General features: G+C 32.7%; 1 protein-coding gene across 2 annotated transcripts in view; it reads right to left on the reverse strand.

The window, feature by feature from the left end:
- Positions 1 to 12,101, reverse strand: part of l(2)k01209 (uridine-cytidine kinase-like lethal (2) k01209) — a 32,686-nt gene extending 20,585 nt beyond the window's left edge. Inside the window, exons 1-2 of one of the 2 annotated variants that reach the window (XM_076122496.1) lie at positions 11,953 to 12,101; positions 3,910 to 4,034 (exon numbers count right to left, since the gene is read on the reverse strand). In XM_076122496.1, coding sequence (XP_075978611.1) covers positions 3,910 to 4,034; positions 11,953 to 12,005 — 178 coding nt within the window. In that variant the 5' untranslated portion in view covers positions 12,006 to 12,101. Of the gene's footprint in view, positions 1 to 3,909; positions 4,035 to 11,585; positions 11,910 to 11,952 lie in introns of those variants that run through there. The other variant, XM_076122498.1, reaches the window with a different exon arrangement.
- Positions 12,102 to 13,094: the final 993 nt, after the last annotated feature.

Below are 13,094 nucleotides of genomic sequence, written 5' to 3' on the forward strand. Positions count from 1 at the left end.
AAAGGTAAATTTTCAAGTATATGTATTTTTCCTTCAACACAACGTTTGATAGAGCAATGCAACTAAGCAGTAATTTCAGTAGCAGCCCTAAGAATAACTAGTTCAGCATACAATGCTGATAAATTAGCGTTATGGTGTAATTAAATAGACGCATTGTTGTACACTCGTTAACATCCCAGCGCTGGACATAACCTAAGCACATAAATTATACAACTGGAGACAGACAATTGTTAATAAATTGACCGACATAAGCAAACCGTGAAATTTCAAGTACGACTATTAACTTCTGAGAATTTACTTAGAAACCTTTCAAAATGCATTTCTAGAGTTGGCTACAGAATGAAGTATTTAAACTAAAAGATGCAAAGGAATGCCCATAATATTTATATATACTCGTAATGTTTCTAAGCTTACTCATTATTTTATTATAACCTGTTCGATGCATCTATTTCCTCTAAAAGTTGTGTATGACATCTTTTCTTGGTTTGGAGAAAGCATCGTATTATAATATATTATCTTAAAGTAACATTGTAAGAATTGGGAATCCACTTGTATAAAACTTTATCTTTCATCACAAGTGATTCAAATTATCAAATAATTTAAGTAAAATTATCACCTAGCATTTTTGGACCCATTTATAGCACGACTTTTTCCGAAACGATCAAAATATACATGATTACATGACGATTTCAATTACTTTGTACGAAGTTTACGGAATAAAGAATATTTTTAATTTAAATACTCTTATCCGTAGATTTATCGAAATTCATCGAATTAAATTGACAAAATTGTCCGTAAGATATACGATACATCAATATGCACATGCACACCTATCAATCAATATAACTAGCAATAACTTCAATAACAATTGATTAGGAACATAATTGCATTAGTGTATTATCAGTACCGACTGAGTGATAACGATCCATCTTTATACAAATCAGTGCGGTGTGTAGATAACGGACATATTATTATTGTCTTTGTTTACGATATGTGAAGGAAATATGACTCACAGGTAATGTATTTTCGGTAATGATATAAAATGTGGATACGTTTTTAGGACATTTTCACCTGATAGTATCAAAATAACTGTAAAGAAACATTGTTTTTAGAAGGAAAATCACTGAAATGATTGGACCGAATTTTATTATTCTTTATCTAATAGGATATAACAAGAACAAAGCCACAATAGGTACTTTTTCACTGAAAAATATTTGTTGTTAGACTGCTATAAATGAGGTTGTACATACGATAAAAAATTGTTAGATAGGAACTCCCTCTTAAAGCAATAATGGTAAACAGCCTTCTTAAAACTTTAGCGAATCTTTTCAGATTATAAAAGTCAAACCTTCATATATTCATAAAAATATGATATATGAAGTTGTGAAAGGCTTATAAAGTGTTTTGTTTCTTTCACTCCTTAGCGAAATGAGAAAGAGAAAACATATTATAGTAGCTCTTTATCTAAAATAGGTTTATAGGCTTTATGAATAAGAGGGAAAGAATACAGGTTCATGTTAACCATCTTTTACCTCTTTTATTTCCTTTAAAAGGAAAGATACAGTATCATATAGTATTACGTACGTCATTGTAGCGTGACCTTTCAGTATAAAAATATCATCACAATTAGCTGAAACTAAATTACAACTGCGTTATCAAAATTCTTAGGTAATTGATATCTATATGAAAATATATTGTTTATTTGTTAATGTCGTATCTCTGTTATCTAAAACAATAAAAATATTAAAGTATTAGATTTGTTTGTGTTACCTTATCGCTTAATTAACAAAGATTTCTATTGGTAACTTCCTTGTTCTAGAATAGGATAAGAAATATGATAATTTATGTTCCCAAAGGCATCTTATATCACTATTTGTTTTTTCACAGCAAATGGGTAAAATACTAAAAATAAGGGTGACCTTTGTAAAACAGATACGCTTTCAAATACATTTGTTCCTAGTGGACATGGAATCCATGATACAAAATGCAGGAATAGTAAGGTGACGCACATTAAAAATCACTGCGCTATGGTTACTATTTTTAGTTGTTATCAAGCTTAAGATACTTATTAAACATTTTTAAATCCGTTTATAACCAATTTTCGAGGTTATCTAAAAACTAGCAGGCTAGCGCGAATTCCTTTGGGTATAGTACAATTTTATCCCGTTGATTCCATTCCCGTGGTATTCTCCCATCGATCCCCAACAAAACTTGTTCCGACAATTACAAACATATGTATTAAAAAATGAATTATCCAACTTAGCTTAGTTGTTCAAAATCTATGAGCGTACAGTACCTACATACATAAAAAATGATTTATTTTTATTTATGTAGATTAGTATCAAGTGCATTTCGGCAGGTTAAGGATCTAAACCCTGGTTACCCATATATTCTGGTACAACGTTCCACCTTAAAAGTATTTTTCTAAATAAACGCAGAAGTCTAGCCTTACAGGCTCATTATACCCATATTTAGGTCAACTTGTGCGGTCCCATGGACGTACTACTCGTATTACTAACGAAGCAATCAATCATAAGTGCCAACGAACGTTTTACGAAAGTCACTCTTATACCAAAGGAATAAAGTTCAGAATTAAAAATGATTAGTTCAACAATACGGTGACCTCGTGTAATAAAAGTCGTCACATATGCAGTCTTATTTATAAACTTTCATAGTAAATATAGTCCAAGTGTTTTATAATTTCATTTGACAGAGTATGTTTTAATTGAAGATGTTTGTAAAAGGTTCGTCTGTATAATTTTAAATTGTATCCGGTAGTACGAGAGGTATGATTGTTATTGAAAATCACGAGGTTTGATTCCGATTTTGATCTTTTAAGTCAAAGTAACACTACGGTTTTTCCTTTGAAATATAGATAGATACTTACTTCAACATCGATAAAAAAAGAATAGCACTGCCCAATCTAGAAATCGAACTTGAAACCTCATAGTGTTGATCATTGACATTGATTCAGCAACCACATAGACTAATATTTCACATGTAGATACGAAAATTTTATAGGATGAAATGGAAATGCCAACAGAATATGACCTCTAGCTACAGACTAAAAGTAAAATATTTGATCCGTGGTAAAACTTCAACCAAATTAATATAATTTCGGCATCCACAATACTTATCTATGAATGAAATAAGTCACCCAAAGCCAATGACCCTTTCAGTATTGAAACCAAAACAAAAAAAAGACAACTACCGAAGAAAGTACAATATCAATATTTAAAAGCATTTGAAAAACAAATCACCCAGTAATAGAACGATCTAGTTAGGTGAGTGACCGCTACGTCAGCTGTTGTCAGTTCGTGTATTTAGGTTCTAAAACAAACGCGTTTCCTTTATTCATGAAATCGTAATTCACTGGTGAATTTTACACAGTTTTGTGTCGTCACGGTGGACTGAACGTGGGCCTCTTATAGGTTTTCGTTTAGTTACAATTTGTGAATATTAGGCTGAAATTCTGCCTGTATGTTATTAATGTAAAAATTTCTGAGTATGTTACAGATTAAGATGGAACTTTACAGTCATATATAGCTGAGAAATTAGAATAACTCATTTTTCTAAAAACAAACACGAGCGTAACCGCCCTCTTAGTTATTAAGAATATAACTATCAATTGTTGGAATCATCTACAGGAGTACAGGAGTTTAAACAGTTTTCAAGGGATACAAAGTGCAAACTCCCTAATGCACACTCTGCCAGCGTGGTGGACTTAAAGCCTAAGCTCCTCCTCTTTCTGGGAGGAGATCCTTGCCTAGCAATGGGACAGTAATGGGTTATATTATATTCTTATGGTTCTTAAGGAGAGAAAAACCAAAAAAAAATACAGAAAAAGAATGAACGACTGTAAGGCGGTACGAAGTTCGCCGGGTCAGCTAGTTAATGAGTATAACTTACCAGTGGAAGGTGGTCTGTAAGGGCGCACATTGGGCACGGTGGTGGGCGAGGCCGGCGCCCTGGTGGCGTACTCCTCATCGTCCAGGAACACCTGCTCGCTCAGCTCCAGCGCTAGTTCCGTGTCGCTGCACACACAACAACACACCTTAATATAAAGAACTTAGTAGTAAATATTGGGAAGGAAATAGGGACTTTATTTAACACTATCGACAATATGGAGAACTGATTACCAATTCAAGAGTATTTCGTAAAAACTATTTCTGAAATCGCGCTGACAAGTCGATAGTACCGACTCAAGTTCGCGCTTGAATCGCTTTTTCTAATAAATGGCTTCGAAAAAGACTGCTTGTGTGATAGATGATGGCTGCTTGAAAATTGAAGATTGAATGATGGATGTCAAAGGTGGTGAAGCAGAATGTGGTCTTAATAAAGAACAAATAAGTTTACAGTGGTGTAAGTACATCCAAGTGCTAATATTCTTTTTAGTTGGCTTTTAACTGTATTAAACAGTATTTGGCTATCTGTAACCTATATAAGTCGTGCACCCACTTATATAAATAAATTTTCAGCAAATAAAGTCAACCATAAACGTACTCTTTTGCTGTACTTAAAAGTCTGTAACGCATAGTAGCTGTAAAATAAACAAATAATTATGAACTGGTGTTAAACGTCTTAAGTGAATGAGAAAGTCTTTTCTGCAAATATTTTAATCAGTGTCAAATGTGAAAATAAAGCTTCATATCTCTGAGGTTGAACGATAAAAGCAACATGTAATTGTATACAATACTATCCGTGACCTAAAGACCTACATTTTATCGCGGAGATTTCTCCGGATTTCATACGAATACTGTTGCTATGTTGAGTTCAATGATTGATTAACCCCTGGTTTCTGAGTACATTTAGCGATAGTTTATTTATTTAAAAGCGTTTTTTTTGTACAAGTTTAGCGCTATTGAATCGTTAAACTACCGCTAAATGTACTCAGAAACCGGGGGTAACTAAAACTACTTTTATAAGGCAAATATATGCATGAAGGGATTCTAGTCAGCATTGTTTCATCACTTCCTATGGGAAAAAGCCGTGTTTTTATGTGTGTTTGTATTGAACTAGTATCATGATTATCTTGAGTTATTGTGTTGACATTTTGCCAGGAGACTGTTCTATTATGATAGACTTTAATTACAGTTTTTGCTATAAATTCTTGGGCGAATATTGAACCAGTCGTCTGTGTTTAAATATGGCGCTTAGAAAAAAAAACGTAGCTCTTCCATATAGCGAAACAGCTGTAAAGACGTTATAGTTTACTAGTATTAGTTACCTAACCCCTCCCTTATTACTGGAGGAGACTCTTGCCTAGCAGTGGGACAGCCATGGGGTTAATGATAAGTTCACTGAGTTTAAATACAATAGCTGTTGTTAGTAAGTTTTGTTGTGGCATATTTTGTGAGGCAGAAAGCTTGAAGCATTTTTTATCGCGAAATGTATAACAAAAAGATATCAAAAAGAGATTTACCCAAAGCCAAGATTGAAGGAAACAGAACTTTAATGCGATTTTCCTGTTAGGTGTCTGTGAATTGAATATGTGCGTGTAAGTGCCAAAAATTTTTTTCTAAAAGGTGATTCAGGTTAAAATGGTATTTATTTAGAATTGCAAGTTTGGTGCATTCGTGTAGTAGTGTTTGATTGGACTCGTGTGCTGAATAACAAATCTAAATGTCAATAGAATAATAAATATTATTACAGTAGGTAAATGTATTAAGTATACAATTTTAGGCCACGAATAGTGCATTATTTGCCCATGTCTTATTTTTTATTTAACCCATTACTATGAGGGTATAGGGTATAGGCCTTGAGACCACCACTCTTACCAAGTGCGGGCAATACTTGAGTAATTTGTAGTTTTTGTTTTTTTAGGATTAGTCTCTCATTATTAACATTATTACCTGTATGACAATAAGTAGTAAACAATAGTATGGATGTGAATGAGGCACGGGAAGTTTTTAAGAATCGTACCAAGTGGCGTTCTTTGGTCTCTTCCTACCCTCTATAGGAAGAAAGGCGTAATTTGATGTATGCATGTAGGTAATAACTTTAAATTCGTAAACTTATCACAAACATTCGAAATAAAACAACATGAAAATTCCCAAAGACGTGATATCTTTTTCACAAACATTAAAAATCACTTACATAAAAAGTAAATTACCTGATTAAGTAAGGTGCTAAGTTAAAACGAACTTTATCTACTAAACTATAAAGTCTATTATCAATTGACGTCATAACTAAAGCCTTTTAAACCGTATGTTTACATTTAACTGAGTTATTGCAAGCTGTTTGGTGGTTATCACTGTTATCAGTGCTTATCAGCGCTTATCAGTGATGGTAAAACACATTGTTATCTTAGCTGTTATGCCTGATATGAGGGGTGTGTCTGTTTGGTATATAACATGGAAAGTGTTTTAATTGTGAAGTAATGGGTTAGAGAGAGAAAGCACATATTTATATATAATTACTAGCTGACCCGGCAGACGTTGCTGGGCCATATAAAAAAAATGTGTCACTTAGGTGTATGAAAAATAGATGTTGGCCGATTCTCAGACCTACTCAATATGCTCACAAAATTTCATGAGAATCGGTCAAGCCGTTTCGGAGGAGTACGGTAACGAAAACTGTGACGCGAGAATTTTATATATTAGAAAATAAATGTAGGTCTAGCGAAGTGCGGTTCAAATTAGATGCAAAAAAACAATATCCTAGATCAATAAAAAATACATAATACTTGAATAACACTACAGAGTAGGTATTTATTTCGACAAATATACGAAAAATCATTGAATATTTTAACTCTGAATTACAAAGAGAGGCTCATCTAGTTTAAGAATACAGCCTTAGACGACGTAGTTACTTCTTCGTTATGTAAATAAATAAAACATAATTAGCGGAATGTTTTTGTTAGAAACTTATGCGTATTCATAAACCGTGATATGATATTTAAATACCATACTATATTCAACCTAGAAATACTCTCGAAACAGGTGATAACAAGAATGCAAATAGGTACATACACTTATCGCGAGAGTTTCCTGCTATTTCACGCATATTATAATATTTAGTGTTGCACTTGATAATTTAAATACATCTGCAAACCTACGTCGCAATAAAAAATATTTTATTGATTTTGTACGCCAAGGAAAGCCTAGTCAATGTTCTTTAGGCAAAGGAAGAAAGCAAGTTTAAAAACTAAACCCTGTCGATAACTAACCACAGAAATACAAATTATTTTGTACAAAAAAAAAACAAAACAAGGAAATTAATCTAAGATAGGTACGTTCTTTCCAATTAATATTGTCTGATCAGGATCATATTTAGATAGAAAATACGGGAAGCGCCAGTGTTCAAATAGAAAAACAATCGTCAAAATTGATTTAATTTTGAACAAAGAAAAAACAGACAAATTGCGAACCTCATCTGACCTCATCCGTTAACCACAAAGACGGGTATTCCCAATAAGCACGGGTTTTTACAACGCACCACAGCTATTCTAATCTCTTATACATCCACACATATCTACTACAGATCTTTTCAAAACTGAACACGTGTCCTCACTCTGTAAGGAATATTTACACAAAACAGATAGTGGTTGAACTGAACTGTTGAAGTTCTATTCAAATAGTAGCAGAGTGCAGGTTGCCAGACTGTATTGATCTTGTAGCGACCAAGACGGCTGAGTATTTATAATATACCTAGTTTTACTCTATCCCGAAGTGATGCATAGGAATTTTGTCTGATATTATATGGAAGTGAGGTATTTTGCCTGTGAAAACTTGACGTTTCGGCGTAGGGAAGTGTGTGACGGTATATGGAAATATAAAAATATTAGGGTAGATAAACATTTGTTTTCTCTAAAAATTAAGGAGAAGATTAAGTATTCTGTCACTGTCCAGGCAGACCACTTGCGACTTGAGTCAGTGCGCCGAAACGTCAAGAAATCCAAGGAAAATTGTTTTATCGCATTAATTCCCGAATTTAAGATATTCGCGTTATATAGTCTCTGCCTATCCCACGGGGAAAAAGCTTTCATATGCCTATGTTTATAATGTTTAAAAGCTATGGTGCATAGGAATACAAAATTAAAGAGCCTTTAAATAGAGCAATGAATGCTAATGTGCTCTATAATAAGAGCAATAACGACCCATCTTATTCAATGAGCTCCTAGTTATAAACACATTAATAAATATACAATTCAGTTACTTTAACGAACATAAACATGACACATCATTTAAAATTACAGTGACATTGATTCAATGCGATACAATTGATAAATAAGGCGAAATTCAATGAGGTTATTATGGAACGCTTTTTATAGAACATTTGTTTTATTTCTGAACAAATACATGTTTAAAATCACTAGTTATTATTTTTAAACAAAACAGTCTTCTATGTCTTATCGCGATAAATTTAGAAACTACTGAACGAGTTTTCGTGCGATTTTGATGAATAGGCAGTGATTTATGAGACGATTTTGTGTCTAAAATATTATGTGACTGGTTGAAGGTGTTCGGAGTTTGGGGAAAATAATGTCTGCTGAGTTCTCCAGTACTTGGTCCATCTTAATGAAATGGTACAATATCAATACTTATAAAAAACTCCCAGGGAATTTTGGTCACTAGATGGAAATAAATCTATAAACCAAGAAAGGCGACTAAAATCAGGGAAAGGAACGAAAAGTAGAAACATTGCAAGGTTTTTGCGAAAATACTTCTTCAAATTAAATCATTAACTTTTATGAAACAAGGTAAACCCAAACAGAGTCACACTATAGATAATTAGTAACTATCAATATACAGTAACTGACAATACATTGAATAGAAACTGGTTAGCCTGAGACTAAACAATATGAATGTTGATACATTTTTGTCCGTAGTTTAAAAATTAAGGCCATTGGGTAGGATATACATGTGACGTCATAGAACAGCACATATGAGTAGTATGATGTCATTGGCCTCACCCCCTAATATAAGTCTTTAATTAGTAGTATTTATTTATATTGGAGGATAAGGTATGAAACCTGATCTAACCCAACCCCCACTTTGCCACTGTGGTGGACTCAAGCCTCACCCCTACTTGTTCCCCGTAACCTTAGCCTAACAATGGCCCAATAACAGGTAAAAAAAAAACCAAATTGATAAAATATAATAGACAGCTATCTCTTTTCCAGATCATTATAGAATAAGAAATAGAAAATAAGATTTAGTGTCACACAAGTTCTATACAATTCAATAATCACTTTAATTGGTATTCTAGTGAACCACACAGACAGACACAAATCTTAATGCAGGTACTATTTACTACTGACTTTAATACATGCGGACTAGTGATCAGTGTGTGAGTTGTTGTAATAAGATACTGCTAAATTGTGAGATGTATTCAGTGAAATATGAAACCCATGCTATGGACATAAACCAGTGAGAACTCTGAATGCTTTTGATAATTTTTCAAGTAGAGCTGCGTAAAACCACTATATAGATCCACAGTAGGATTGAAGAATGACCAGCTATTGGTCAATAATGACTATTTCTGGATAAGTAGTGGTTAATCACTTTATCTGTTGGATAGATTACCCATCACATAGCCCTAAGCCGTGAAACTGGCTATGTTTCAGGTTATTTATGACTAGTCACAGGCCAAGTTTATAAGCGGTATAAGAGATACCTTATTAATTGACATTGTACTCAAAACATATTTCCTGCTTATCACGACATGAGTGCTATTGTTTTATCTTGTAGTATAGCTTTTGTTTTGATACTATTGTTATTTACAGTGCACTTGAAAATATAAGTACAGTTAAACAATTGCATAAAAATCTTGTGTGAAATATCCATAACAATTTTAAAAAAAGGTTTGAAATTTTGTACTTAAAATACTATATTAGGCTATTATAATAACAAGAATAAATTAGTACTGTCTTATCTCTGTTCATATTTATAAAGTGGTTCCGGTTTAGTTCACCGCAAAAACAAAATTGTAACTATGTGTAAAAAAATTAAAGAGATTTAATTTAAAGTGCCTACTTCTGTATTTAATTTTTAAAAACAATTGTATGATTTATGCAAGATTAAAAATATCACAGTTCCTTAAACAACATAATTTAGGAGGAGTTTTATGTCCTCAATGAGTCAACCTGTACTTGGCCAGCACAGTTCAAGGCCTAACCCCTGTCTGATTATGGCAGTAATACGGGACATAGCCCATGAAAAAATTATTGGTAGAAACTTATATTACTGTCTATACTATTGTAATACAAATACAAAGAGAGGCTATAGGTATTGTATTTGTGTATTATTGTTTACATACTTATCAGTGCACTTGACATGTTAATGACTTTGATGTTTTACATGCAGTGACAATATGAAACATGATTTATGTAGCATTGTTTGCGTACATTTAAATGTAAAGTGTTAAATCTTTTATGGAATAAATAATTTGAAAAAGTTAATTATTTATATCAGCTGTTTCACTGTTGTATTTATAAATACTTAGTATTTATTATTATGCTTCTCTTCCTTACACATAAAAAAATGTTTTTACACAATTCACATCTTGGCAAGTTTTATTCACATCATACCAGTCTAGCCTCTCTTCCAAACAATGTTGAGTTCTATCATGCAGCTGGATACCAGTATTTTACATGAAGCGATTGCCTATCAGACCTCCACAACCCAGTTACCTGGGTTATAACACAATACCCTTTGGTAAGAATGGTTGTCTGACTTTAAAGCTTCTCTGACAGCTGGTAACAACTGTTTATTTACACAATATTTACTAAGGTTTTAGGCTTTATTTATGAGTGAATGTGTATTATGAATAAATGTATTAATCATGTATTTGCTATTGTTTAAAGTTTATTCATTTCAAGTTTAGCTTGTTAGCTTGGCCATTGTTAAATACAGATACTTCAGGCTAATTCCGCTTCATATTTTACATTTAAATATGTAATATTGTTAATTTCCTCAAAGTGATGTATTAAAATGTTTTTGGATAAATGCCAGCCAGACAATTTATGTTTTCATATTATTGTTTTTATTATTTCTTGTTTATTTTTTTAATGATAATCTAGAAATATGTCTTTTATTATGTCTATTGTCAAAAGTTATAAACAAAGAGAAAACTATGTCAAAAAATAAGATAAAGTTAATAAGTATGTAAAGGCCATATTTAGATTATTGTATTGTCAGTTTTACAGATAACTTTTATAGTTCAAGGTTTGACTGTACAACCCATTGAAAATAATAGTTCAAAATAAAAATTGTACCTGATGTTTACAAATCTATTTATCTAAGTCTTTTAACTCATGCCAATGTTTATCAGTTGAAGTATGTGATAAAATATGTTAATTTTATGAGTGTTCAAGTTATGAGACAGAATTATCAATGAAGGTCATTTACACTGTGTTTACATTTTTTGTTTAGTCAACACTAACCTACAATCATTCTCTAACTGTCATTCTGCAAGTCTAAACAAACTACACATGTGAACTGTCCAACAATGTGCAGATGCAAAAATAACACAAAACTATGCAACAAATAACATGAAACGCGTGTTCGCACTGCACACAAGCGACACACAAGCCGGCTGCTATCACACACACCTCCTAGTATCGTAATCACAGAAAATCTTACTGGTTTGCGAAGATTAATGAACCTGACTCCATATCTTCAGCTTAGCCCACTGTCACGCCGTGTTAGGCAACACGCTCAATCCCGACCACGTGTTTTCACGCCGCAATCATTCAGCAAGAAGCGAGCTGCCAATGAACTAAATGATTTTCTAAAAATATCACAATGCGTGCAGAGGTTATAATGCAACGCTGCTTCCACGAATTTATGGTATATATGTTTAGCACAAAAAACACGACACGCGAAATCACCTCGCAGACTGCACGATGACTAAGCCAACACTGAAAAACGATTCTTCAACACCGCATTTTTTATTACTCGAGCCAGCTGTTCAAATAAACATATCATAAGGTTAACACACTCGTTTTACCTATCTGAGCTGGCAGAGCTGGGCGTTTCGAATTTGTTCAGCTTCCCAGCCATCACTTGGGGTTGTGTGATTTTATATATATTTTTTAAAAACTGTGCTAATTTTGTAAAATTCACGTCTTGTATGCACACGCAAGTAGTTCATCTGACATGAATACGTTCTGAAACTACGTCATCACCAACATGCGTCGTAAGCTAGCCGTCTGTCAAAATGGAGTCTATAATGTCAATATTGATTGATAACCATTGAAATAGAGAAGATAAGGAATATTTATTATCAGTTTCGATAAATACGTTAAAGAAGTGCTTAGCTTTATAGTACGATTCAATTTCATTTAAGAAACAAGAATGCTACTTTTCTCTTCTGTTTCCGAACGTTTCTTGGGTGTTCCATTACATGTAGAATATTTTTCATTAAAAATCAATACATAATTTGAGTCGCAGAAGCTATTTCTAATCGGGCTTAACTTTCAATATGTACTTTATGTAAATGTTTGGGAGAAAAATATTTTGATCTAATACTTGGGATTAACCTATAGTATACGACAGACTATGCTTCAGTAATATATAATATTCTATTATTTACTAAGTATAAGCGCAATATTTGTTTTGAGTGTTTTTTAATAATTTATATTATTATTAGTATCAAACATAGGTACCTACCTACCCTTAACCTTATTATTTGGATTTCTACCTGTTATTAATGTTGTCGTTGACTTAGGGAGTAAAAAAAATAATAGTTTCCTAAATATAAAAAATGATTTAAAACGAGCTTTTTAATTTACTCTAAGTCCTCATAAGATTGGTGTGGATGGTAGGTACCTACATAAAAAGTCAGTAACATGTTTTGTATTTATTAAATAAAAGGTGTTAAGTATTGAAAATGTTCGTAACTTTGAAATAGAAGCGCCTACTTCTTTAGGAAAGTGAGTTAAGTTTAGACAGTTGTCGTATAAATTTGTACAGGCGCTTTAATAAAATAATAGGCGACTTGAACCAATATGTCTGTGTTTATTTTAAGCGAATGTTACACAATAATAATTCATATTTAGCTTTTATATAAGTGTGAATCAAAATGTTTTACATTAAGTATGTATGTGGGTGGGTGAAGTGTTAAAAGAATGTACGGATATAGTACCTACG

This window comes from Anticarsia gemmatalis, chromosome 14 (genome assembly GCF_050436995.1).
Source record: "Anticarsia gemmatalis isolate Benzon Research Colony breed Stoneville strain chromosome 14, ilAntGemm2 primary, whole genome shotgun sequence".
In the NCBI taxonomy this organism is placed as follows: domain Eukaryota; kingdom Metazoa; phylum Arthropoda; class Insecta; order Lepidoptera; family Erebidae; genus Anticarsia; species Anticarsia gemmatalis.